Source organism: Trachurus japonicus, unplaced genomic scaffold (genome assembly GCF_045865225.1).
Source record: "Trachurus japonicus isolate A0001 unplaced genomic scaffold, Traja_1.0 AP030584.1".
Taxonomy (NCBI): Eukaryota; Metazoa; Chordata; class Actinopteri; order Carangiformes; family Carangidae; genus Trachurus; species Trachurus japonicus.
In genome coordinates this window covers 67,501-92,928 of record NW_028220717.1, presented here as the reverse complement: position 1 = coordinate 92,928, position 25,428 = coordinate 67,501, and the positions used below count along the sequence as shown (strand labels likewise).

Genomic DNA, 25,428 nt, shown 5'->3' with positions numbered 1-25,428 from the left:
CCCCTATTTGGACAGGTCTGAAGGTAGAGGCCTGACAAAGTGCAATCCACTTCTCCAGGTTGGCGTTGGACACATAGCCAACAACCCAATTCAATGAAGTTACTGTAAGCACAGAGAAAAAAAAGTGCTGGAGCATGATGTGTTCACATGATGCCCCCTTCACATTTCTGACTGCCCCCTCATATATGCCTGCCTAGAACCGGCCCTGGTCCATACTGTGTAAAATGCAAACATGCGGAAGCTTCCCTCATTCACATGTACTGGTCCTGCTCAGGCCTTGGGAAATATTGGAGGGAGGTTTTTCATACACTTTCTCGGGTGTTAAAGGTCAAATTAGAACCAAACCATTTGACTACACACACACACACACACACACACACTCTCTCTCTCTCCTGCCTCTCCACTGTAGCTGCTCTGAAGCAGTGGGCTGTGTGTCTGTTCCTCTGACGTCTAGGAGCCACTGGCCTCACCAAGACGCCTCTCTAAAAACAGACGTTTTGGAAGGCGGGAACACTGATGGCGTGTTACTGAAGAGGCATGAACAGTGGATGAACACCGTCGAGCTGCTCTCTATCTCGCTCCCCATTGGACAGTGACCTCACGTCTGACGGATTCATTTGCATAAAGTTGAGCTGCGGTCAAGTCTGAGGAAAGGGGCTTGGACTTTTGACGTGTGTATTTTCAAAATGTGGCCTGATGGAACCGTTTTTCCAGGATCTCCAACCCGACCTTTAAATATCAGTTGTTTTTATTTAATTTTATTCTCTCCGGGGAATAAGTTCAAGATAAAACACCAGTTATTATGGTGAAGTTAAATTTACATAAATAATAGCGTCTTTTTTTACTAAGTTTGGCCCTTAATGCAATAAAGGCATTTTAATATTTATATTCAAGATGAATGCCTTGGTATTTCTCTTTTTTTCTTATTACATAAATAATACTTTAAGATAAATAAGATATTACAATGTACAAATAAGTTCAGTTTTAAATGTGTGACTTATTAAATATAATAAGACTTAAACCTCTGGGTGGAGCTGAGCATGAGGAAGAAGGAGGAGCTGAGAGTTAATGGCGTGGAGTCGACAGCAGTGGACTGTGTGTGGTAAGCGTTGTGTTTGATCAGTAACGGACTGTGAACTGTTGTCGGACGACGCTCTGTGAGTGTGTGAGTTGGGACTCCATCACAGTTGAGGTGTTGGGTGTTCTAGCAGACAGGAGCTACGGGCTAACGGCACGCTCATCGTCAAGAGGAGACGGTGGTGATGAAACCTCCTGCACAGACGGGAGGAGCTTCACCTGGTCGCCACGGAGACTATCACCACCAGACCTTCACCTTCACTCACTTAAATACTAAAGGAACAAGTTACTGAACATTTCTGTCTCCACAACAAAGGAAGGAAGACACTGAACCTGACTGTCACTGATGATGTCACTGATGGACTCACCTGAACAGGTGATCTCCACGGTGGAGAAAGAGGAATCTGATGATGATGATGAATATGAACACTCCCTCAGGGTAGATCCAGACTGAACACAGACAGGGTTGATCTCCCACACAGACCTCACAGAGGACTCATCTCTTCTTCTTGTTGAAACAGCAGAGCCACAGTCCAGATCTCTACAGGCTGCAGATGCTGCCTTCAGGTTCCAGTTGTAGATGAAGCCACTGTCCACTGGTCTCCACTCTCCTAGTTTTAGCTGCAGTTCACCTGCACAGCGACTGGCTCCTCCCACCAACCTGACAGGCTCTGAACACAGAGAAGAGAGTGAAGAGTAAAAGAAGTGAGTTTGATTCAAACAGAAATGAACAAATCCAACCTGTAGCTCCACTTGTACCTGAGCAGGTGAGTCCAACAGCTTTGCCAGGTGAGCAGCTGGTTCTAGTTGAGCCTGAGCTTCTACAGTCCAGGAGAGCTGACTCGTTGCCTCCACACTGGAACTCTTTGGTCCACATTGGAGCCTCCACTGCTCCATAGAGCGCCCCCTGGAGGACTGAAGGAGCCCCACAGCCAAGCTCCCTACAGACCACCTCTGCATCCTGCTGGTCAAAGTCATCTTCACACACTGAGGACCACCACTGGTCAGACTGGTTGGACTTGACCTCCAGTCTGCCTGAACACAGACTGGTCCCATTCACCAGCCTGACAGAGTCTGCAGAGAGAGACACAACATTTAAACTTTGACCCTGACCTTTATTTACTGTCATATCAACTTTAAACTCATCAGCATGTGTCCAGAAATGAGTTCCCTCTCTGTCCCCAACTCAACCATTAAAGAAACTCACAGTCCAGCTCTTGAGTCAAAGACTCAAGTCAACAGTCTGGACTTCAACATAATGATAATAATAATAATGGATTACAAAACAACATTTTTTTTAAATTGATAACTATTTGTGACTCAGATTTATTTATTGAATTTGGTTTGAAGCTATTTTTAATTTGGTTTGTTCTTAGTAATAAATGTTGTCAAATTGAATGGCATATCATTATACAGTCATTTTTTAACTGTTGACGTTAAGGGCCTCCAAATAACATTTTGCTTAGGGCCCCAATTTGGCCAGCAGCTGCCCTGGTCTCTGACGTCTTTGATTGATTTGATTGATTCTTTTAATGACCACACAGCCAGGCTGGTGGAATTTGCTTCCAGCAGAAATAAACCAGAGAGAAATCTGTCAAACTCGGAAGAATGAGGTCTGTTAGAGATGATGAGCTCAAAGAGACTGAAGGGTTAAAACTGTTGATGTTAAAGAAAATAATGAAGCAGAGGAATGAGAGGAAGACGACTCACTACAGTGAAGGCTTCCTATAGGACATAGAGCTTTCTTCATTATTTACCATACATGAGGTCTGTTCCTCTCCAGCACTGACCAGGGGGCTGCCTACACCTGTACATGCAGGAAGCCCATGGGGGGGGGGGGGGTTTGCTTCATAGTACTTTTAGATCAGCTGAACTGCATCAAAGTATGAAAGTTGATTTGTTGAAAATGTTTTCCTACATCTCCAAACTGTCTAAATGTAAGTGGAAAGTGGAAGTTGACTTCTTGACTAAAGACGATGATGTAACATGTTGAGATATTAAATGTCTTGTTTTCAGACCTTCACTCACTTAGATACAAAAAGAACAAGTTACTGAACATTTCTGTCTCCACAACAAAGGAAGGAAGACACTGAACCTGACTGTCACTGATGATGTCACTGATGGACTCACCTGAACAGGTGATCTCCACGGTGGAGAAAGAGGAATCTGATGATGATGATGAATATGAACACTCCCTCAGGGTAGATCCAGACTGAACACAGTCAGTGTTGATCCTCCACACAGACCTCCCTGAGGACTCCTCTCTTTCTCTTATTGAAACAGCAGAGCCACAGTCCAGATCTCTACAGACTACAGATGCTGCCTTCAGGTCCCAGTAGATGTTGCTGCCGTCCACTGGTCTCCACTCTCCTAGTTTCAGCTGCAGTTCACCTGCACAGCGACTGGCTCCTCCCACCAACCTGCCAGGCTCTGAACACAGAGAAGAGAGTGAAGAGTGAAAGAAGTGAGTTTGATTCAAACAGAAATGAACAAATCCAAACTGTAGCTCCACTTGTACCTGAGCAGGTGAAGATTAATTACTTTGGCTCCATCTTGTGGTAGCATGAAGAATGACACTGATATAAAACAATGACAACAAGAGAGTTGCTATTACAATGTACATTTAAGTCACAACCTCTGACACCAAGGAGCAAAGGAGCAGCCTTCATCTCACTGAGCTGGTTGGGAAACATGATCTTATCTGTGGCTTCACTAAATGACTAAGTCAAACTATGCATCTATGCTTTTCCTTAGTATCATATCTATTTACTTTCTGTTTCCTTGTTTATAACTTGTGCCTTGCACATGTATGTCGTGAGTGTGAATGGATTGAATGTGTGCAGTTCAGGGTGGGAGGGTGGGAGGGAGGGTGGGTGGGCCGATATGGGTAAATAAGAACTGGATCTTTAACCTGTGCTGGAACCATTGTCATTTGTAAGAACTGAGATCCTGACTGTTCTTTGAAAACCAATAAAGAAAGTTTGGATAAAATGACTAAGTCAAACACCAGGATGGCAGCAGCTGTCAGGTCCGGGTATAAAAGTATAATCCGTTTTTCCGTTTTTTCGTTTTGACGGGAAAACGGAAAAACGGATTATACTTTTATACCCGGACCCTGTCAAGGCAGATTTCAAACTGATGTCAAGGCAGAAAAATGAAAATACACATATGGTATTAAAGGAGTTTAGTCTGATAGTAGCGCTACTGAGGTATTTAACTCCAGAACAACGGTTGAGATGCTCTCCTACCGTTGATCGAGTGAATGTCCACACTGTTCCTTTAGTTGCGGGTTTATTGCTGTGTGTGTAAAATGTCCATAAACAAAGAAAACAGCAGCATGATGAGCATTGTCAAAAACCGTTTGCCCTTCCTAGTCAAAAACCTGACAATGAGAGTGAACAATGCTTCCTATATCACCTGACCCCCCCCAAGGTGACACCACAGCAACCCCCCCACGCACACACTGAGTGCAGTGTTAATTTCATTGATGAAGACTATGACGAAAAATATTCGTCAAACCTTTTTCACGGATGAAAACTAAATAAAAACTAAATAAAAAGTCAGCTGTGATGACAAAGACGATGACGAATACAATATTATATATAATATAATATATAACAGTTTAGTCAACGAATAAAACCAAGACGCAAATGTTGAGGGACGAATGGAGAAGAGGTCCAATCATGTTGATTTCTGGCACATGAAAAGTTTCAAACAAAACTGGTCTCGCTAGCGTCCTGCGGTGCGACAGCATGTTTCATGAACAACACAGAAATATCAGCGCTGGGTTTAGGACGGAAACAAAGAATTGATCATCACAACACCCTGTGTGCTACACACACACACCAAATTAGAACACAACACATTTAACTCCTATATAAGGTGAATGGTAAATTGTCTGTATTTATATAGCGCTTTACTAGACCTGTAACAATACCCAAAGCGCTCTACATCGCATTCAACCATTCAGCAATGCACCTCTGGAGGGGGCGGAGACTGAGCTGATCTGCATGTTGATGTACCCCCCCCCACTATTGACACTTGTTTGCAGCTGAGAAAATCTGGCCTGGACTGGACCATGTGCAAAGTTTTAATGCATGGGAAGTAGGATTTCCTCAGAAGAAGAAAAAGGATCAGCAAATAGGGGCCTAAACCTTGATGTACGGCAACCTGTCTGTACAACTGAAGACACAAATTCATCGTCTGGTACAACATGCCATGAAAATTATGGGCGTCAAAGATCATGTTTCTCTTCAAACCTTTTACGAACAATCCACCTTGAGACACGCACGCAAAATTCTGTCTGATCAATCTCATATTCTCCATTCAGAGTCCCAGCTGCTTCCCTCTGGGAGGAGATTTAGAGTTCCCCGGAGCAGGTTGAACCGTTACAAACGTTTATTAACCGTTACATTTATTCCATCCATCCATCCATCCATCCATTGTCCGCCACTTATCCGAGTCCGGGTCGCGGGGGCAGCAGTCGGAGCAGGGATCCCCAGACTTCCCTCTCCCCGGACACTTCCTCCAGCTCTTCCGGGGGGACCCCAAGGCGTTCCCAGGCCAGCCGAGTGACGTAGTCACCCCAGCGTGTCCTGGGTCTTCCTCGGGGCCTCCTCCCGGTGGGACATGCCCGGAACACCTCATGAGGGAGGCGTCCAGGGGGCATCCTATACAGGTGCCCGAGCCACCTCAGCTGGCTCCTCTCGATGTGGAGGAGCAGCGGCTCTACTCCGAGCTCCTCCCGGGTGACAGAGCTCCTCACCCTATCTCTAAGGGAGCGCCCCGCCACCCTGCGGAGGAAACTCATTTCGGCCGCTTGTATCCGGGATCCTGTCCTTTCGGTCATGACCCAGAGTTCATGACCATAGGTGAGGGTGGGAACGTAGATCGACCGGTAAATCGAGAGCTTTGCCTTTCGGCTCAGCTCCTTCTTCACCACGACGGACCGATACAATGACCTCACGCTCCGTTCTCCCCTCACTCGTGAACAAGACCCCAAGATACTTAAACTCCTCCACCTGAGGCAGGAACTCTCCCCCGACCTGGAGGGGGCAAGCCACCTTTTTCCGGTCGAGAACCATGGCCTCAGACTTAGAGGTGCTGATTCTCATCCCAGCTGCTTCACACTCGGCTGCAAACTGCCCCAGTGCATGCTGAAGGTCCTGGCTCGAGGGAGCCAACAAGACCACATCATCCGCAAAAAGCAGAGATGAAATCAAGTGGCTCCCGAACCGTACCCCCTCCGGCCCTTGGCTGCGCCTAGAAATTCTGTCCATAAAAATAATGAACAGAACCGGTGACAAAGGGCAGCCCTGCCGGAGTCCAACACGCACCGGGAACAGGTCTGACTTACTGCCGGCCATGCGAACCAAGCTCCTGCTCCGGTCGTACAGGGACCGTACAGCCCTCAGCAGAGGGCCTCCGACCCCATACTCTCGGAGCACCTCCCACAGGATGCCACGTGGGACACGGTCGAAAGCCTTCTCCAGATCCACAAAACACATGTGGACTGGTTGGGCAAACTCCCATGCGCCCTCGAGCACCCTGCGGAGGGTGTAGAGCTGGTCCAGTGTTCCACGGCCAGGGCGAAAACCGCATTGTTCCTCCTGAATCCGAGGTTCGACTATCGGCCGCATTCTCCTCTCCAGCACCCTGGAATAGACTTTCCCCGGGAGGCTGAGGAGTGTGATCCCCCGGTAGTTGGAACACACCCTCCGGTCCCCCTTTTTGAAGAGAGGGACCACCACCCCGGTCTGCCAGTCCAGAGGCACTGTCCCCGACTGCCACGCGATGCTGCAGAGGCGTGTCAGCCACGACAGCCCTGCAACATCCAGAGACTTGAGGTACTCAGGGCGGATCTCATCCACCCCCGGTGCCTTGCCGCTGAGGAGCTCCCGGACTACCTCAGTGACTTCAGCTTGGGTGATGAATGAATCGACCTCTGAGTCCCCAGCCTCTGCTTCCTCGACGGAAGGCGTGTCAGTGGGATTGAGGAGATCCTCGAAGTATTCCTTCCACCGCCCGACGATATCCCCAGTCGAGGTCAACAGCTCCCCTCCTCCACTGTATTCAAGTTTCAAGTTTCAATACTTTATTGCCATGTCAAACAACTTGTTGATTGGAATTTGTTTCAGTGGGCTTCACACACTGACATAAAAACACAACATACACCCAATACAATACATGATAAAAACAGAGTAAAGTGCACAAGTAATAAATAGATAATCAGTAACCAATAGATAAATATAAATATGGTACATTAAAACAATACCCTGTCCCTCTAAATGGACCATGGTATTTTAAAATAATATTCCTGAGGTGTTGAGGAGTCTGACAGTTTGTGGGTATGTGCTGTTCTGGAGTCGGGTTGTTCTGGATTTTATGCTCCTCAGTCTTTTTTGTGAGGGCAGGAAGTTAAAAAGGCAGTTAGCTGGGTGGGAGGGGTCTTTTAAAATCTTAACGCCTTTCTTCTGCAGTCTGGCCTCATAGATCTCAGATGTGGATGGAACCTCACATCCAATGATTTTAGATGCAGTGCGTACCACCTTGTTTAGCTGCCTCTTTTCCTCCGCAGACACATTCCCAAACCAAACAGTGATACCAAACATGAGAACACTCTCAACAGCTGCCCTGTAAAACTGGAGCAATCCTTTGCTAGACACACCACACTTTTTCAGTTGTTTTAAAAAGAACAGTCTCTGGTGTGCTTTCTTTAACCCCTTCTCACTCCTGTAATATTTGTAATATTTGCATAAAATGCCCATTCCAAGGCGTACCCAAAGTAAATTGAATGCTGTTATTGAACCCTTTGGAGCATATGGATGGACATGGTCTCTTTTGAAAGGTAACACTCTGAAGTTTTTCCCCAAACTGACACAATCATTCTAAGTGCTACTACCACTGAGTAATCCAAGTTGGAATAATGTGGAGTAAAATGTTTTTTTTCTCGCCTGAATTTTTTTTAGCATTTAGATGCCTGCAGATGAGTGTAGCTGGGATCTTTTAGCTGGAAAACACAATGGGACCACAGCATGGAACCTTACATGGTCCCAGTTCAAATTTGATAACAATCTTACAGAAAATGAGTATTTTACACATATTTTTGTAAGTGTATGTCTAGGCGTTTTCCTAAAGTGACCATTTGGAGACTCCAAAAGGACCCTTGGATAACCATGGTCACATCCCTAGGATAAAAGTGCATAATTCCTGAACCCTTCAACGTACAGTCATAATTTTGGGCTCTAATGAAAGGTAACACTTAGAGCTATCCTATCCCATATCCAGATTCACTATAAATATTGCTGGAAAAAAGTTCTTGAGGAAAAGGTGTAAATTTATAGACATAAAAGAGTCAAAACGAGTGCCATTATAGAAAAATGCTTTTTATATAAAATGTAAACAAATAATAAATATAATTAAAGCCGCAAGCGGCTATGACGGGCCCTCGCTCCATGCCACTCGGCGTCCCCGCTACCCCCGGGCTGCTCTTCGAAAACCCCCGCGCGCAACCGGACGCGGGCGGCTGCGTCGAGGGCGGTCCCCTCGTCGAACACGTGACGTTTCGAGCAAAACGGACAACGTACGATGGAGTTACGGCAGGTTTACGGTTCGTCCACCAGGGGGCGGTAACGGGATGTGGGCCGTTGCGTACGGGGTCGTGACCTCATCACACATGTGAAGTTTCGAGCCGATCGGACAATGTCGATGCAAAACGCGACATTTCCTGTGTCCACAAGGGGGCGTCTTGAGCGAGCTAGCGTGCGATCAAATGGAGGCGTAGAGGGCGGGCCCCTGATCATGTACTGAAATTTTGAAGTGACTACGACCAAGTATGTGGGCGTGGAAGGCAAACGTAATAGCATGGCGACTAAACGAGCAGTTGACCAACTTTGTCGCCCCCTAGCAGCCACGCCGTTTCACGTAGAGAAAAGCTTTTAATAGTGTTTGACCAGCTCGGTCTCCTGATGATCTGTAGCGAATATGAAGTCAATCGGGCAAAATCCGTGGGAGGTGGCAGTTCACGGTGGAGCGCTATTCCTGTCGCCGCCACAAGGGGGCCATTAGCCGTAGCGTCATAGCGTTCACGAAATACCTTCACCAACTTGTTCGGCATGTTTTAGAAGTGGAATGAAGTTGATGGGGGCAACTATGTATTTTTAATGAATTTTAGCGCACTTCCTGTTACCACCGGGGGCGCTATGAGTGACGTAGGAAAATAATATGTCGGATCGTTCAGGGTCACGCCCTCATCATGTGCACCAAGTTTGAAGCTGCTGCGATCAAATCTGTGGGCGTGATAGCATTTAAACCTTTTTAGCTGAATTCGGGAACTTGGCCATGCCCTAGTAGCCACGCCCTTTGACCTACACACCTGCGGAGCACAAGCCGTAATCAGCTCAGTCTGGAGATGTTGCGTGCCCAATTTGAAGTCAATCGGGTGAACTCCCTCGGAGGAGTTCGTTTTGCGTCAAAGAAATGCTAACCAAAATGGCCGACTTCCTGTTGGGTTTAGGGCGTGGCTCCAATTCAATTTTCTGTATGTTTGGGTATGATACACGTGTGTGTCGAGTTTCGTATGTGTACGACAAAGTAAGCGAAATTTGTCTATGGAGAAATTCGGAAAAACTTCTAGGGGGCGCTATTGAGGCATTTAGCCACGCCCATGGGAAACGACTCTATCCACTGAAAGAGCTCGCCATTCTTGACCCGTGGATGAAATTTCGTGAGGACACGACTTCGTTAAAGCCGCGAAAAAGGCAAACGTAATTGTACGATAAAAAATCGTCAGTCGCCGCGGCGGCACACGGACGCCGTTCGTCGTATCTTCACAGCGTTCATAATGTAGCTTCAGCAACTGGTTCTGCATGTATTAGAAGTGGAATGAAGTTGATCGGGTGAAGTATGGATTTTTAATGAATTTTTGTGTACTTCCTGTTACCACCGGGGGGCGCTATGAGCCAGGCAGGAAGTCGATACATCAAAACGTTCAGGGAGGAGCCAACGTCATGTCCTTAAAATTTCAAGTGGCTACGACGAAGTATGTGCGCGTGAAAGGCAAACGTAATTTAAATTGGGATGATACACTTTCGCCGCGGCGGCACACGGACGCCGTTGCTCGTAGGGTCAAAGCGTTCATGATGTAGCTTCACCATCCGGGTCTGCATGTACTAGAAGTGTAACGAAGTCGATTTGGTCAACTACGTATTTTTAACGAATTTTTGTACGTTTCCTGTTACCACCGGGGGGGCGCTATGAGCGACGTACGCAAATAATATGTCGGATCGTTCAGGGTCTCTCCATAGATTTTTGCACCAAGTTTGAAGCGTCTACGAACAAGTATGAGGGCATGAGAGCCGTTCGTATTTACATGGCGAGCACCGAAACAGTCGCCAAACTTCGGGGCACGCCAGAGGCCAAGCGCTTTGAGCTACAGACCTGCGGAGCACAAGATAAGCTCAGCTAGGTCTGGCGATGTTCTGGACCCAATTTGGAGCCGATCGGGCGTAACCCCTCGGAGGAGTTCGTTTTGCGTAAACCAACTTTGAAGCAAAATGGCCGACTTCCTGTTGGTTGTCGGGTATGTCCGTAATGAGATTTTTTGAAGATCTTGGGTTGATGAATATGTTTACCAAGTTTCGGACAAATCGGTGTCGCAGACTGCCATTTCCTATGCGCGGTCTAGGGGGCGCTGTGGTGCCATTTGGCCACGCCCACATGTGAGACCACCACAGAATCGCAATTTTTGGGCTTCCCCCCCTGCGTGTAAAATTTCATCCGTTTCCCGGCTTGGGAAAGGGGTCGAAATCGCGTTCGAACTCGGGGAATAATAATAATAATAATAAGAATAAACATTTGCATTTCGGGGAATTTTGCGCCAGGTCAGTGGAGTACTTGATTACTTGCTTGCTTACTTGTTGTTACTCGTCGGCTGGCACGTCGACTAATGTGGATGTCGAATAACAATAGGGACCTCCCTGGGTCGTTGACACAGGCTCGGGCCCTAATAAATATGAAACAATAAATACTAAGAACACACAAAACTACTACACACTGCAAACTCACAGCAAACTCACAGCAAACAAGTCACACAACTATTTACATTCGGGTTATGACTGGCAGCATTTATAGATTTTGCACAGTATGCCAGGCATTGTAGCAGTCGCGGTTTGGGACAAAGCACAGTGGCACATCACAAGAGGAACACTTCACAGGCGTTTTAGCGTGGCAGTGCCTGCATTTCAGCCGACCAGCGGTGCTGTTCATTGTGATGTGCACTGGCTTGTGGTGAGTGGAGTGTGATGCAGGAACAGGTGTGGGTCTGTGTGCTGCGGAAGCCTCACCCAGCTCCTCGGCCAAGGTCTCCCTGAAGGCTTTCTGGTGCAGTGGTTTCACACCTTTCCTCTTTGCAATGTCCTTGTGAATGATGAACGCATTCACAATTGCGATGTCCATGAAGTGGTAGAAAAATGTTTTATACCACTTCAGAGTCTTGTGCAGCACCTTGTAGTATCCAATGAGAGCGTCTGAGAGGTCCACTCCTCCCATACACCTGGAAGAGAAGAGAAAAAAAAACATGAATATATGCAGAATAATTATTACATTTCAAAGGGCATCTTACGATCTACTAGTCATATATAGGTGAATATACAGTACGTACTTGTTGTACTCCTTGACGGCTGGTGGAATTGGGATGTCTTTCATGTGCCAGTTCCCATCTCCATCTTTCACCTTCCGCGTCACGGTGTCATCGGAGTGGGCTGTGTGGAATGTTGAACACATGGAGACATCCCTGGTGTCCCGCCACTGGAGGAAGAGAAGGGAGTCCTTCCGGATCCATCGGATGCTGCCGCGTGGAGATTTGGAAACCAGGCAGTTGATTCTGGTTTTTGGGAAGCCTATTCTGTTGGTCCGGATGGTCCCACATGCCCAGATCTTCTTTTGGAGGAGGTCGCGGAAGAGGGTGGGGCTTGTGTAGAAATTATCTACAAACAGCTTGTAGCCTGTGCCCAACAACTGTGTGTCCATTAGTTGCATCACAGACTCATAGCTTAGTCCATGCCCACTGTTACCCTGACACTTTCCCTCATAGATGAAAAAGTCCCAAGTGTAGCCACTCGCTGAGTCTGCTAGAACGAAGAGTTTATACCCCCAGCGAACAGGCTTGCTCTTCATATATTGTTTTAGCCCAATGCGGGCTTTGGAGGCGACCATTCTCTCGTCGATCGAGATTTCCTGGCTGGGGTGATAATTCCTCCTGCAGGCGTCCCTTATCTCCTGGTAGAGAGGCTGCGTTTTGGCCAGGCGATTGTAACCCGGCGTGCCCCTCTTCTGGTCATTAGCAGCATCATCTGCCAGGCTGCTGATGTGAATGGATTGACTGATGCGGAAAAACTTTTTACCGGTCATGATTTGTTTTGGAAATGGTAGACCGTACAATTTACTCCTGCGCCAGTAATCCGTGAAAGAGCAACATTTGACTATGCCCATGTAAACGACCAATGCCATGAAGGCCATTATGTCCTGAACGGTAATGTTGATCCATGGGTTGGAGGCTGGTGAGTGATGAACTGCACCATGGTCATTGGTGTTTTGCATTATTGTCTGGATAATCTGTGGTGTAAAAAAGAGCTGAAAAAGCTGCAGGGCTGTATATGAGGCTGTTGATATGATGTGGGGTCCAGGTGAGTGTTTTGGTCTGAATGTGGGCTGTGGTGGAGTGATGTCTGGCTCATCAACACCATTCCACTCTTCTTCAGGTGTTGACAAACCAGTTTGACTGGTGCTACTGGCAGCAACAACACCTCTCCCCCTCCCCCTCACTCTCCCTCTACCTGGTCCTCTGCCTTTTGCTCTCCTGCTGGTGGAGGGTCGCTTTGGGGGTGGGGGAGGTTGCTCCTCTTCTGACGAGCTGCTTTCTTGCTCCTGCTGCTTGCCCACAGGTCTCCACTCCTCACCAGAGTCTCCCTCAGATATTTCTCTATAATGTGAAAGTAAAGAAATAACAGTCAGCCGCACTCTACAAAATGGCATACATTACACCCTCACATAGTCTACTATGTAGCAGAGGTTGGAATTGTGTAGTCATCAAGTCGTCTCCATGCTATGTGTCTGCTCTGCTCCTGCACTACACCAGCTGAGTCCAATGAACACAAATTAGTGAAAGCACCTGGTTCAGTGACTGACTCAGATAATTACCATGGAGATGACTTCATGACTCCACAATTCCCACCTCTACAATGTAAACACACATACACATTATTGTGGGATGGTATAAATAATTTGTGTTATTTTACACATGCTTTTTGTAATTAGTGTGGTCCCACATACAGCCAATATAGTGGTAAACTGGTCTAATTTGAATTTCCCTGCTAGCAATGAATAAAGTAAAGTAAAAAAAAGTTTCTATTACCGTTTCTTTCAGAGCTCAGATCTACATGTAAGAGTAATATAAGTTATAATGTAGTAGAAAAAAATACTTCTTACCTATCGAGAGTAATGTCCTCCCCCTGCGCAAACATCTCCTCCGCCACCGAGTCCTCTGTCGACATTTCACTGTCAACCTCCGACAGCTCTTCCTCTGACTCATCACTGGGCCGCCGCGTACACAAGTCTAACACTTGTGCAGCGGTATATTTTGTTTTAGACAAACTTTTTGGCATATTTCACCGTGTAATGGTCTCCGCGTGACGCTGTGTCTCTCCTCTTCTCTCTCCGCTTCTCTCTGTAACCTGGTGCGCACGGTTACGCACAGGAGGGTACGGGTGCAGGTGAAGCGTGTGCAGCATTACGCAGTGATACAGCTTCGGCAGCTTTGCACACGTCCCGTAAAGCGGCACATCGTTGTTTTCAGGAGCTCATTGGCTATTCAATGGTGAAGTTCTCATCGGAATCGGTCCTTATTGGCTGAAGTTATTCAACTCTGTTGGAGGGCATGTCCTCTTTCCAAAAATGTTCGCTCATTCGCTATTGCGGGCCCTACCTCGGGAAAGCAAGCTCGTAATTGGTCGAGTGAGATGTCAATCGAAAGGTCAGACTGTGGCGGCCATCTTTAGAAGTGGTTTTGCTGCGGTTTGCATGTACGGCGGACTTTGACGGAGAAATAAACGGATTTACTGGATATACAATACATATTTTGGAGCAATACAGTAGCGGTTTGAGGCTACCTACTGGTACAACCAAGTGTTTTGGACTAAAAACTTTACTGGATTGGATTTACTGGACGTTTCTGAATCTAACAACACCATGTTTGTGGGGATACCTTGTGATTAGGAGCCTGCCTCGACACTTATGGTGAGTTATATCGGCGTTTACGTAGTGAAATAGTATGTTTACGTAATCTTATTGTTGCTGTGCTGGGTGTTGCTGTGATTATTATACTTTGAAATGGTCGGCATATTTTTAATCACAAGAATTTTAGCTTTCCAATGATATATGGCATGACTATTTCAAGTGACTGGTGACCCCCTCCTTGACCCCCTCCTCCCTGAAATACTCCCCATAAGACTCCGACGGCCCGCCGGCGGGCCGTCGGAGTGGCAACAGGTTAAAATGGTGCTGGTGTTGTCCTTCCACTTCAAGGAAGATGATATGTTAATTCCCAGGAATCTATAACTGTCCACTCTCTGCACCTCTATGTTGTTAATGGCCAGAGGTAGGTGGTCTTCTTTGTGTCTGCGGAAATCTATAACCACTTCCTTAGTTTTCAAAGCATTCAGTTCCAGATTATTTGTATTGCACCAGTCCACAAGAGATGCTATTTGGTTCCTGTACAATAACTCATCGTTCTTAGTGATTAAGCCCACTACTGTGGTGTCATCAGCAAATTTAAACAATTTAACAGTTTGAAAATGTGAGACACAATCATTGGTATATAAAGAAAACAGCAGTGGCGACAAAACACACCCCTGTGGGGCCCCTGTACTGATGGTTAAGGGTTTTGATGTTTTGTTATTGCACTTAACCACCTGAACCCTCTCTGTTAAAAAGTCCAGCACCCACTGACACAATGAGTGTTCGACTCCCATGTGGAGGAGCTTGTCATACAGTCTAGATGGTAAAATCGTATTAAAAGCTGAACTAAAATCGACAAAAAGAACTCTTGCGTAATTGCCAGGACCCTCTAGGTGCTGCAAGATGGAGTGCAGGCACAGTGACACAGTATCATCCACCGACCTGTTAGCTCTGTATGCAAACTGGTACGGTTCAAGAGTGACATTAGAGAGGTAATTACATACCAAGCGTTCAAATACTTTCATGATGACTGATGTTAAAGCCACAGGTCTATAGTCGTTCAGACAGCTTGGGTTGGATTTAAACAGTGTTGGCGGAGCACTGCTTCCCCTTCCTGAGGCGCCGGATGGTTTGCCAGAATTTCCTCGAGGCCGACCGGTAGTCCTCCTCCATGGCCTCCCAGTTTTTGCTTCCGCGACCGCCCGGGCTGCCGTCCGCTTGGCCTGCCGGTACCCGTCAGCTGCCTCGGGGGTCCCCCGAGCTAGCCAGGCTCGGTAGGACTCCTTCTTCAGCTTGACGGCATCCCTTACTTCCGGTGTCCACCACCGGGTTCGGGGATTGCCGCCGCGACAGGCGCTGGAGACCTTACGGCCGCAGCTCCGGACGGCCACGTCAACAATGGAAGTGGAGAACATGGTCCATTCGGACTCAATGTCTCCGGCCTCCCTCGGAATCTGGTCAAAGCTCTCCCGGAGGTGGGAGTTGAAGACCTCCCTGACAGGGGATTCTGCCAGACGTTCCCAGCAGACCCTCACGATACGCTTGGGTCTTCCAGGTCTGACCAGCTTCCTCCCCTGCCAGCGGATCCAACTCACCACCAGGTGGTGATCAGTTGACAGCTCGGCCCCTCTCTTCACCCGAGTGTCCAAGACATACGGCCGGAGGTCAGATGACACGACTACAAAGTCGATCATTGACCTCCGTCCTAGGGTGTCCTGGTGCCACGTGCACTGATGGACACCCTTATGCTCGAACATGGTGTTTGTTATGGACAGACTGTGGCTAGCACAGAAGTCCAATAACAGAACACCGCTCGGGTTCAGATCGGGGAGGCCGTTCCTCCCAATCACACCTCTCCAGGTAACACTGTCGCTGCCCACGTGAGCGTTGAAGTCCCCCAACAGAACGATGGAGTCCCCAGTTGGGGCACTTTCCAGCACCCCTCCCAGGGCCTCCAGGAAGGCCGGGTACTCTGAGAGACCTATCCCCGACCCGAAAGCGCAGGGAAGCGACCCTCTCGTTAAGTGGGGAGAACTCCAACACATGGTGGCTGAGCTGGGGAGCTATGAGCAAGCCCACACTAGCTCGCCGCCTCTCACCATGGGCAACTCCAGAGTGGAAGAGAGTCCAGCCTCTCTCAAGGAGTTGGGTTCCAGAGCCCAGGCTGTGCGTGGAGGTGAGCCCGACTATCTCTAGTCAATACCTCTCAGCCTCCCGCACAAGCTCAGGCTCTTTCCCGTCGCTCGTTCGGGCTGCGCCCGGCCGGATCCCGTGGGCCAAGACCCGGCCACCAGACGCTCGCCTGCGAGCCCCAACCCCAGGCCTGGCTCCAGGGTGGGGCCCCGGTAACGCCAGTCCGGGCGACGTACACGTCCTTGCTGTTACTTTTTTCATAAGGGAGCTTTGAACCGCTCTTTGTCTGACCCGTCGCCTAGGACCTGTTTGCCTTGGGAGACCCTACCAGGGGCATTAAGCCCCGGACAACATTGCTCCTAGGATCATTCGGGTGCTCAAACCCCTCCACCACGGTAAGGTGGCGGTTCAAGGAGGGGACGTTTATTCCAACATCTGTTAATATCCTGAATGCACATCTGTAGTTTAGTGTGTACAGTTGACAAAACACTGTGTACTGTAATGGTTTGAGCAACTGCCATTTATTTATTGTTGCGGTGTGCTATGACGGTTGGTAACCAATCGATATGTGTTGTTTACTGTGTACTGTATCAGTACGGGTGATTGATTGATTGATTGATTGATTGATTGATTGATTGATTGATTGATTGATATTTTTATGCTGCTGTGTACTGTAATAGTACGGATAATTGATCGATTGCTGTTGTGTACTTGTCTACCATGTGTGATGTGTGTCGCCTGGTGTGATCATTCAGTGTTGCTGTTCTTCTTTTATTTGTAAACTGCGGACCATCAGAGAGTCCACGACAAATTTCCCTACGGGGACAATTAAAGTATATGAAATGAAATGAAACGTGCTGATGGAGCAAAGCCTTGGACCTGCTGGAGATGTTAGCAAAGTAAATGGAGCTTCATTAGTGGTTGTTCCTCTCCCATGGGCAGTGGCTCATGAGGTGGGTCATCCAATAACCAGAGGGTTGGCGGTCCAGTCTCTGTCGTAGTGTCCTTGGGCAAGACACCTTACCCACCTTGCCTTGTGTGAATGTGTATGATCATGGTGGTGGGAGGGGCTGTTTGGCTTCCATCAGTCTGCCCCAGGGCAGCTGTGGCTACAGACCGTAGCTCACCACCATCGATGTGAATGTGTATGAATGAATAATGGTTACTGTATGTGCTTTGGGTATCGGGTATAAATAGTAAAGCGCTATTTAAATGTAAACCATTATTATTATGAGCAGCAAACAGAGCAGACTCAGCTGATCTGGAGGCTCAGTGAGTCAGTTATGTGTCTGCAGCCCACAGTTGGTTGAGATGATCCTACTCTCCTATTCACTCTATATGAGGATGGTCAGTAACCCTTGTAAACTATCCTTATTGAAATACATCTACTTCTTTACTTTTTCACTCTAGGAACTCATTTTAAATGTAAAGGAGATGGTCTGTGACCAGGAAGGTGAAACACCATCAGCTGGTGATCAGTGTTGACAGTGAAATCATTTCACCACACTCATCCATCCACCAGCACCTTCATGTGTCCTCATCCTCTCTGTTTACCTGTGGAGCTGTGTCTTCCTTCAGCCCAGAGTCCTGAGGAGAAAACCAGAGAGGAGACATCAGTGAGGTCTGTGAAGACAGCCATGTCACTAAGAAGCAGAAACAGTCGCGCCATCACACAGGTTAGGAACAAGTCATTCTTAACTCATGAAACCACAGTAAAAAGAGAAATCCGTTTTTGAGGTAATGATATGTATTTGTTAAACATCTACTGTGACTCTAAGGCTGTCTTTACATTACAGGCCTTGATGCCCAATTCTGATTTGTTGCTTTTTGACTGTCTATTTACATGTTCTATCAGAAGTGACCCAGATCTGATATCTGCATTTACACCTGCTGTGCTTGCATGAAACAACCCGCTGGAAATAAACTAGTGATTTTTTTTTTTAAATACGGGAGATTACATCCATTATATATATATATATATATATATATATATATATATATATATATATATATATATATATATATATATATTTTTTTTTTTTTTTTGGCATTGTTGCCTTTATTTGATAGTACACAGTATAGATAGACAGGAAAGGGGGAGGCAGAGAGGGGGAATGACATGCAGGAAAGGTCTGCCCGACGCGGGATTCCAACCGGGGACGCCTGCGTTGAGGACTGCAGCCTCGACATGGGGCGGCCGCCTTAACCACTGGGCCATGCACCGCCCCAATTCCTTAATATTTTTTAAACGAAGGTGAATCTGGTGTTCACGAGTTTATATCCAACACGTCGCTTAGGAAGTGAACATCTGTCCTTACAAAATAAAGTTAGTGAAGTGCCTGCATGGAGCGTAGCTGCTGTGAGATGAGCAGTTGACAGTGACGGTGACAGTTGTGGCACCGTTCGATCCTCCGGAACAGCCTCTTGGACACAAATGTGTATTGTTTTTCCTCTCTGGATTTCTTATCGGCTCAGTTCAGTTTTTGCCGGTAGGAAAACGTGAAATCTGGTGTTTATCGCGCACTCCGTTTTCACACTCCTGCCCTCGATCTGCATAGAGATTAATATTAGGCCTACTGTAGGCTATATGAAAACAAGAACTAGTGAGAGGGAAAAAACAGACGCGCGGACACCACGAAAATGAAACACTGTAACTCCTGTGACAGTGACTACAGCTGACCACAGCTGGCCATGGTAGTCCAGGTCAGTCCCACGTGTCAATCACGGGCTACAGAGGTTCAGCGCAACGTGTGGGCACGTGAATTTATATTATCATTGATGACGTATGACACGCATTGCCAGGAAAGATCCGATCTGTCTGTTTAGACTGCAGACGCATTGGCAGAGATCCGATTTGTATCTGATTTATTTCCACATATAACTGGGGCCTGAATCTGATCTGATAATATCCGATTCCATGCGTATTTGTCCTGTTTACACATTCATGTTACAGATCCGATCTGAGCCACTTGAGAGTAAAAAAATCGGAATTGGGCCACTTGAACCATGCAGTGTAAAGACAGCCTAAGATGTTAGGAGTCTTCGCACATGGTCCAGTCCAAGCTATTTGGATTTTTAAATTTAGAAGCTTGATGTGATGCCAGCATTTGGACAATTGTCTTGTGTTGAGAAAATCTGACATTTTGATCTGTCATCATCATCATCACCCTTGCTGGGTCTCGAACCCACAGCCTCTGACACCAAGAACCAGCTCCTAACTCGCTGAGCTAATTGGCTGGTAGTGAGGCCTGCTGTGTAGCTTCATTTATCCACTCAGATGGTCAGTGCCCGGGCAGCTGTTGTCAAGGCAGATTTCGAAAATGGTCAAAATGTCAGAAATTCTGTTATCTAAACAAAAATCTGATAATACATGGGATCTGGCATGGGGTTGGACATTTCTGTAAGGTTTGGTGAGTTTTCACCCATGGGAAGTATGATTTCCTTGGAAGTAGAAAGAAGAAGATGACACTGGACCTTTGTGCAAAATTTAGTGAGCTTTCGCCCATGGTCCGGACAAAGCTATTTGTTTTGTTAATTTAGAGCCTGGCTGTGATGTCACCATGAGGACATCTGGCATTTTGATGTGTCATTATCATCATCACTCTTGCTCGGTCTTGAACCCACATCCCCTCGCACCACAAACCAGCGCTTAACTCAGTGAGCTAATTATCTGGAAGTGGGACATGGTGTGTGTCTTCTCAAATAGACTCAGGGAGTCAGTGTCCGGGCAGCAGTTGTGAACGCAGATTTCAAAAATGGTCAAAATGTCAGAATGTCTAAACAAAAATCTGTTAATACATGAATTGCATTTAGACAGCAAAACAGCTTGAGGACATCTGACATTTTGATCAATCGTCATCATCATGACCCTTGCTGGGTCCCGAACTCACAACCTCTGACACCAAGAACCAGCTCCTAACTCGCTGAGCTAATGAGCTGGTAGTGAGACCTGCTGTGTAGCTTCATTTATCCACTCAGGGGGTCAATGCCCGGGCAGCTGTTGTGATGAAATGGTCAACATGTCAGAAATTCAGTCATCTAAACAAAAATATGATAATACATAAATTGCATCTTGACAGCATGGAAATGTTGGTGATTTGTTTTTAATGATAAGTGTTTTGCTTCCTAAGAGAAAATCTGATGTTTAAAAATTCCACTCTCACATTGACTGCAGTTGTTCCCATGAGAGCAGAATTCAAAATGTTCTCAAAAATTCAGTTTTTGAATTAAAATTCTGATATTTGCCAAACTTCATCAACCATGACTCCAAAATATTCTCATTTTTTTTCAGGAAGTTTGAAAATGTATTTAGCAAGAATTTGATTGTATATGTTTACAGTACTGTTTACAGTCAAACGTTTTCATGCACTGTAGGCTCAGTTTTTGCTTAATCAAAAATCTGAGAAACAAGTTTTGTGGAGGACCGTCTGGAGATGCTCTGTTGCAAGTTTGGTGACAATTGAGCAAAAATTGTGGGAGGAGATACGTTTTAAAAGTTTTACAGTTATTGAAAAAAACAGAGTGATGGACTTCATAATTTGTAATGAGTTTAAGTTGACAAAAGTTTCAGCAGTATTGAGGCTACATTGTGGTGAAGTTTCAACACTGTAGCATCTACCGTTGGTTTGGTGGGAATTTTTAAAGTTTTTAAATTTAAACGCTTATTGTGCCCTTGGCTATATTTAGGGCCCGGGCAGCTATTGTATTTAGGGATGTCCCGATCCGATCACGTGATCGGAAATCGGGGTCGATCACGTGGTTTCAGACTCGATCGGAATCGGACGTTACATCCCGATCAGGAATCGGATATATTACATATCTACATGTCAGGGTTTTCCTATCTGTCTAAAGCGAAGACGGGCCGCATGGGGGGCGTTCAGATGTATCATCTTTTGCACTCTCAAACACATTACTTTTACTGTAGACGTTCGTCATGTGCGCTCATTACCCAAAGCGACGCGCATTCGGTGCAGCGTGCTTGTGTTTTGTGCATGGTCTGTGGCGCACAGCTCCACGGTGTGTGTGTGTGGCTGCGTCGTCGTGGACAAGTAACGATATGAAATGACGGCGCTTGCGAGAGTGTGAGAGACGATCGTGTCACCGTGTCAGCTCACTGTTTGTTTGTGTGTGTGTAGCTGCGTTGTTTCACTGCTGACTTCCAAGCAGCTTGTTGTTGATGTTTGAGCGCTACACACACCTGCAGCAACAACAGTCACTGCAGCTTCTACTGAGAGCCAGTCCGACGTAACGCACGTGAGACCGACACACGGACCGACCGCGCAGATGTCGCGGACATTGTTAAACTTCTCATACTGTTGAAAAAAAAACTACCATTGTGTTGCGTGATGGCAGATACAGAACCAGGTATTTATTTAAAGTTAGAGAAGGAGAAGGAGCAAGGTGAGCTGGGTGAGGGAGGGAGGGAGAAGGAGCGGAGTGAGTGAGGGAGGGAGAAGGAGCGAGGTGAGGGGGGGGGGTGGCGGGTGGGGGGGGGCAGACAGGCAGGAGAGGGTGGGATCAGGGGAGAGAGGCTGGTGATTGAGAAAGACATGATAAGCTATTTTATTTTTGACCAAATGTTCTTGTTGTTGACTTATGGATAACGGCATTAATATTATACTGTGGAGCTACTGTGCTAATATACATTGAGAGTTTGATATCATGACATGTCTTACAATACTGCAATAAATGTCATGGGCTTGTTTTTGAGGTAGAGTATTATTGTGAGATAATAATGTGATATTGTTACATCCCTAGTAGAGCACAAAGAACAGAAAAATAGTGGGATGATACATTTGATCTACATTAAAAACTTTACTGCATTGCCAAAGTATCGGATCGGGACTCGGTATCGGCAGATACTCAAAATCAAATGACTCGGACTCGGACTCGGGGGCAAAAAAATGTGATCGGGACATCCCTAATTGTATTCCTAGGAATTCTTCTTCTTCTTCTTCTTCTTCTTCTTCTTCTTCTTCTTCTTCTTCTTCTTCTTCTTCTTCTTCTTTCTTCTTCTTCCAAGGAAGTCATACTTCCCATGGGTGAAAACTCACCAAACTTCACAGAAACATCCGACCTAACATCTTAGACTCATAGTAGATGTTTGACAAATACATATCATTATTTTACCTCAAAAACTGATTTTTCTTTTTACTGTGGTTTCAAATCTGCCTACACGACAGTGAATGGCTTACTCAATTTGTGAAGCCACTGTTGAATGCCACTTGTCAATTAGCTCAGTGCGATAGACAACGGTCTTTGGTTCCCGAGGTTGTGGGTTCAATCCTCAACTGATGCAATTTGGACATTATAAGGTCAACTGTCCTGTCTTCCTATTCTCCTGTTTGTTGCTCAGAATTTGCCTAAATTTGCCCAAAAGTAGCCCGGAACCGACCCATCGCTGCGCAGCAGCTATAATTTTAGTTGATTTTATATTGAAAACATGTTACTGAATCAATACTGAATCGACTGTTATCTAAATGGAAGTATCTGTGTTAATTGTAGGCAGATATAAATGTTATTTTAGTCCAAAAATATGAAATCATACTAAAACATATTCGAATAACAGAAAAAAGTGACAGAAAACAGGCTTTTAATATTCAAGGTTTATTCTGAAAAGGCAAGTTTATGTGAAAACATATTACTTAATTCTCCTAGTTTTATCAGTCTCCCGGTTGGAACGCTACAAGCAAAACAAAAACATAGAGCTTGACTCGGGGAACTACACTATGGCGCACACATGACATAGGAGCCATTACATTGTACAGCCAGCATTTTATTAATTATTAATAACAATTATAATGCACTTTTCATTCAAAGAAAGGCTCGCTCACCAGAGGGCATAATGTCACCTAATCCATACAGCTGTTAGCAGTTAAAGGTGTTCAGGCCTGTTTGTAAAGAGTCCAGTCTTTGTCCTCAGCTGGATGAGGAGGCAGCTCCAGAGGTGTGTCCCCCCGGTACACAGCCTGGTGGTGGGGGTCCGGAGGAGCAGCTGTCTGCGGGTGTTGGACTGTAGAGTGATGTTGTTGTAGAAGGAGACGTGTGCCCGTTGATGCACTTGTGGCTGAGCAGCAGCAGGACTTTGTAGTGGAACCAGGATGAGACAGTGAGGTCCGGGGTCATGTGCTCATCTTCACGGACTCTTCCCGGCAGCGCTGTGTCCTAGACGGAGGCATGGCTCAGCCTCTCACACCTTTTAACCTACATGTAAAACAAACAAAATGTCAGGCGATTGTCATTGATTATTTTTGTCACGTAAATAAGCGTTTCTCCGACACAGGACGTCCAAGCTGCTGCTGAGACGCTCCGGCCGCCGGTAATTCAAACCGCCGTTAGCTCAGGTGGAGCTGCGCTAACGGTAGCTGCTCCAGTCACAACACAGACCAGCAGCTTCTTTCAGTTACCGGTAGCTATGCCACTAGGTCTCACACCGAAAACTAGTCTAAAAGCCTTAGATGTCGAATGCTATTTTAGACTCTTTATGTACCGTGTATTGTATAATATTTACTCTCAAATTAACAGTTTTTATCATTCACCTGGACAGCTAAACTGAAGCTGTATGCTTGAAAACGTGCCAGTTAAAATACATCACGAACACAATTTAATAAACTCCATTAAGCAAAAAACACAGCTAATATCTTTATAATCAATAAAATAAAATAAAAATATTTTTAACTTACTTTAACAGGAGCAGGGTCGGACCGCTGTCAAACAGGGGAGAGAAAAAAAAAGGCGACTGCTGCCGCCTGGCAGTTGGGATGTACCACCACTAGGTGTAAAGTGGAGCTTTGGACTGCTCCACTCCTTGCTCTCACTGTCTGAGAACAACTTGTAGACGTTTTTGTCATGAACTACAAACAAGCCTTCAGAGGATTTTAACAGTAAAAAAAAAAATGTCTACAGCATAAGGTGCTTAATTGAATATGTTTGACACCCCCTTCCTCTCATTATGTGGTCTCACCCAGTTCAGTGCATTGAAACAGCATCAGTGAAACAATGTTGATTCAATGTTGGCATTTCAATTTACAATTTCAACCACCCTTCAATGTTGATTCAATGACGTATTTTCAACGTTCAATTTTTAGAACGTTGATCAACCGTTGATTTTTCAACCATAACCAACAATCAACCTTTATCAACCTTTCTGACCATAATTCAACGTTGATTCAATGTCATTTTGCTATCTGGGGAACAAACAACTCAATCCACTGACTCTGAGCAGAGAGAAGTGAGAGTCCCTGAACGCAGCACGGTGACGGACGTGAAAGAGCTGAAGTCAGATACTGATGTGTGTGTGTGTGTTCATCAGTTACACAACTTTCAGAGAAATATCTAAAAACAACGGTTCAAAGAGCTGCAGAGAGGACTTGTCATCGGTGCTGCATTCAGGGACTCACTGTAACTGCTCCTCTCTGTGTCTTTGCTCGGTTCAGCTGTTTGATTTGTCGATAAGTGACCAATCACTGACCAATGTTCAGTCTCCCTCTGACCTCTGACCTCTGCAGCTGTTCTGACCTGAAGGAGTTTGTCTAGTCTAGTTGTCTAGTTGTCTAGTTGTTGTCTGTTGTGAAGTAGACAAGGGCAAGGCAAGGCAATTTTATTTGTATAGCTCGTTTTTACAAACAGTTTGTCTCAAAGGGCTTTACATCCCATCATAACAACATCCTCTGTCCTTAGACCCTCACATCCACTGAGGAAAAACTCCATGGAAAACCCTTTTAACAGGGAAAACCAGGAGAAAGCTCAGGGTGAGCAACAGAGGAGGGATCCCTCACCCAGGACGGACAGACGGGACAGAGATGTTGTTACAGACAAGACAACAGTTCATAGTTTATGACACAGAATGTGAGAAACATGGAAATGTTTCTTGTCTTTCAGAATAAAAATGTCTGTGTCTCCGTCACACTTCCTTCCTGTCCCTCTGATGTGACAAAAAAGAACATGACGAGTTCCAACGACCCCGAGAAGAATTAAAAAGACAGA

At 46.1% G+C, this 25,428-nt stretch overlaps 1 protein-coding gene across 4 annotated transcripts in view; it reads right to left on the bottom strand.

The window, feature by feature from the left end:
* Positions 1-389: 389 nt before the first annotated feature.
* Positions 390-25,428, bottom strand: part of LOC146960211 (scavenger receptor cysteine-rich type 1 protein M130-like) — an 87,823-nt gene continuing 62,784 nt past the window's right edge. For all 4 annotated transcript variants that reach the window (XM_085772530.1, XM_085772533.1, XM_085772531.1 and 1 more), the window contains 2 exons: positions 1,837-2,151; positions 390-1,748 (listed from right to left, as the gene is read on the bottom strand). In XM_085772530.1, the coding sequence (XP_085628656.1) occupies positions 1,351-1,748; positions 1,837-2,151 (713 nt within the window). In that variant the 3' untranslated portion in view covers positions 390-1,350. The remainder of the gene's footprint in view (positions 1,749-1,836; positions 2,152-25,428) is intronic.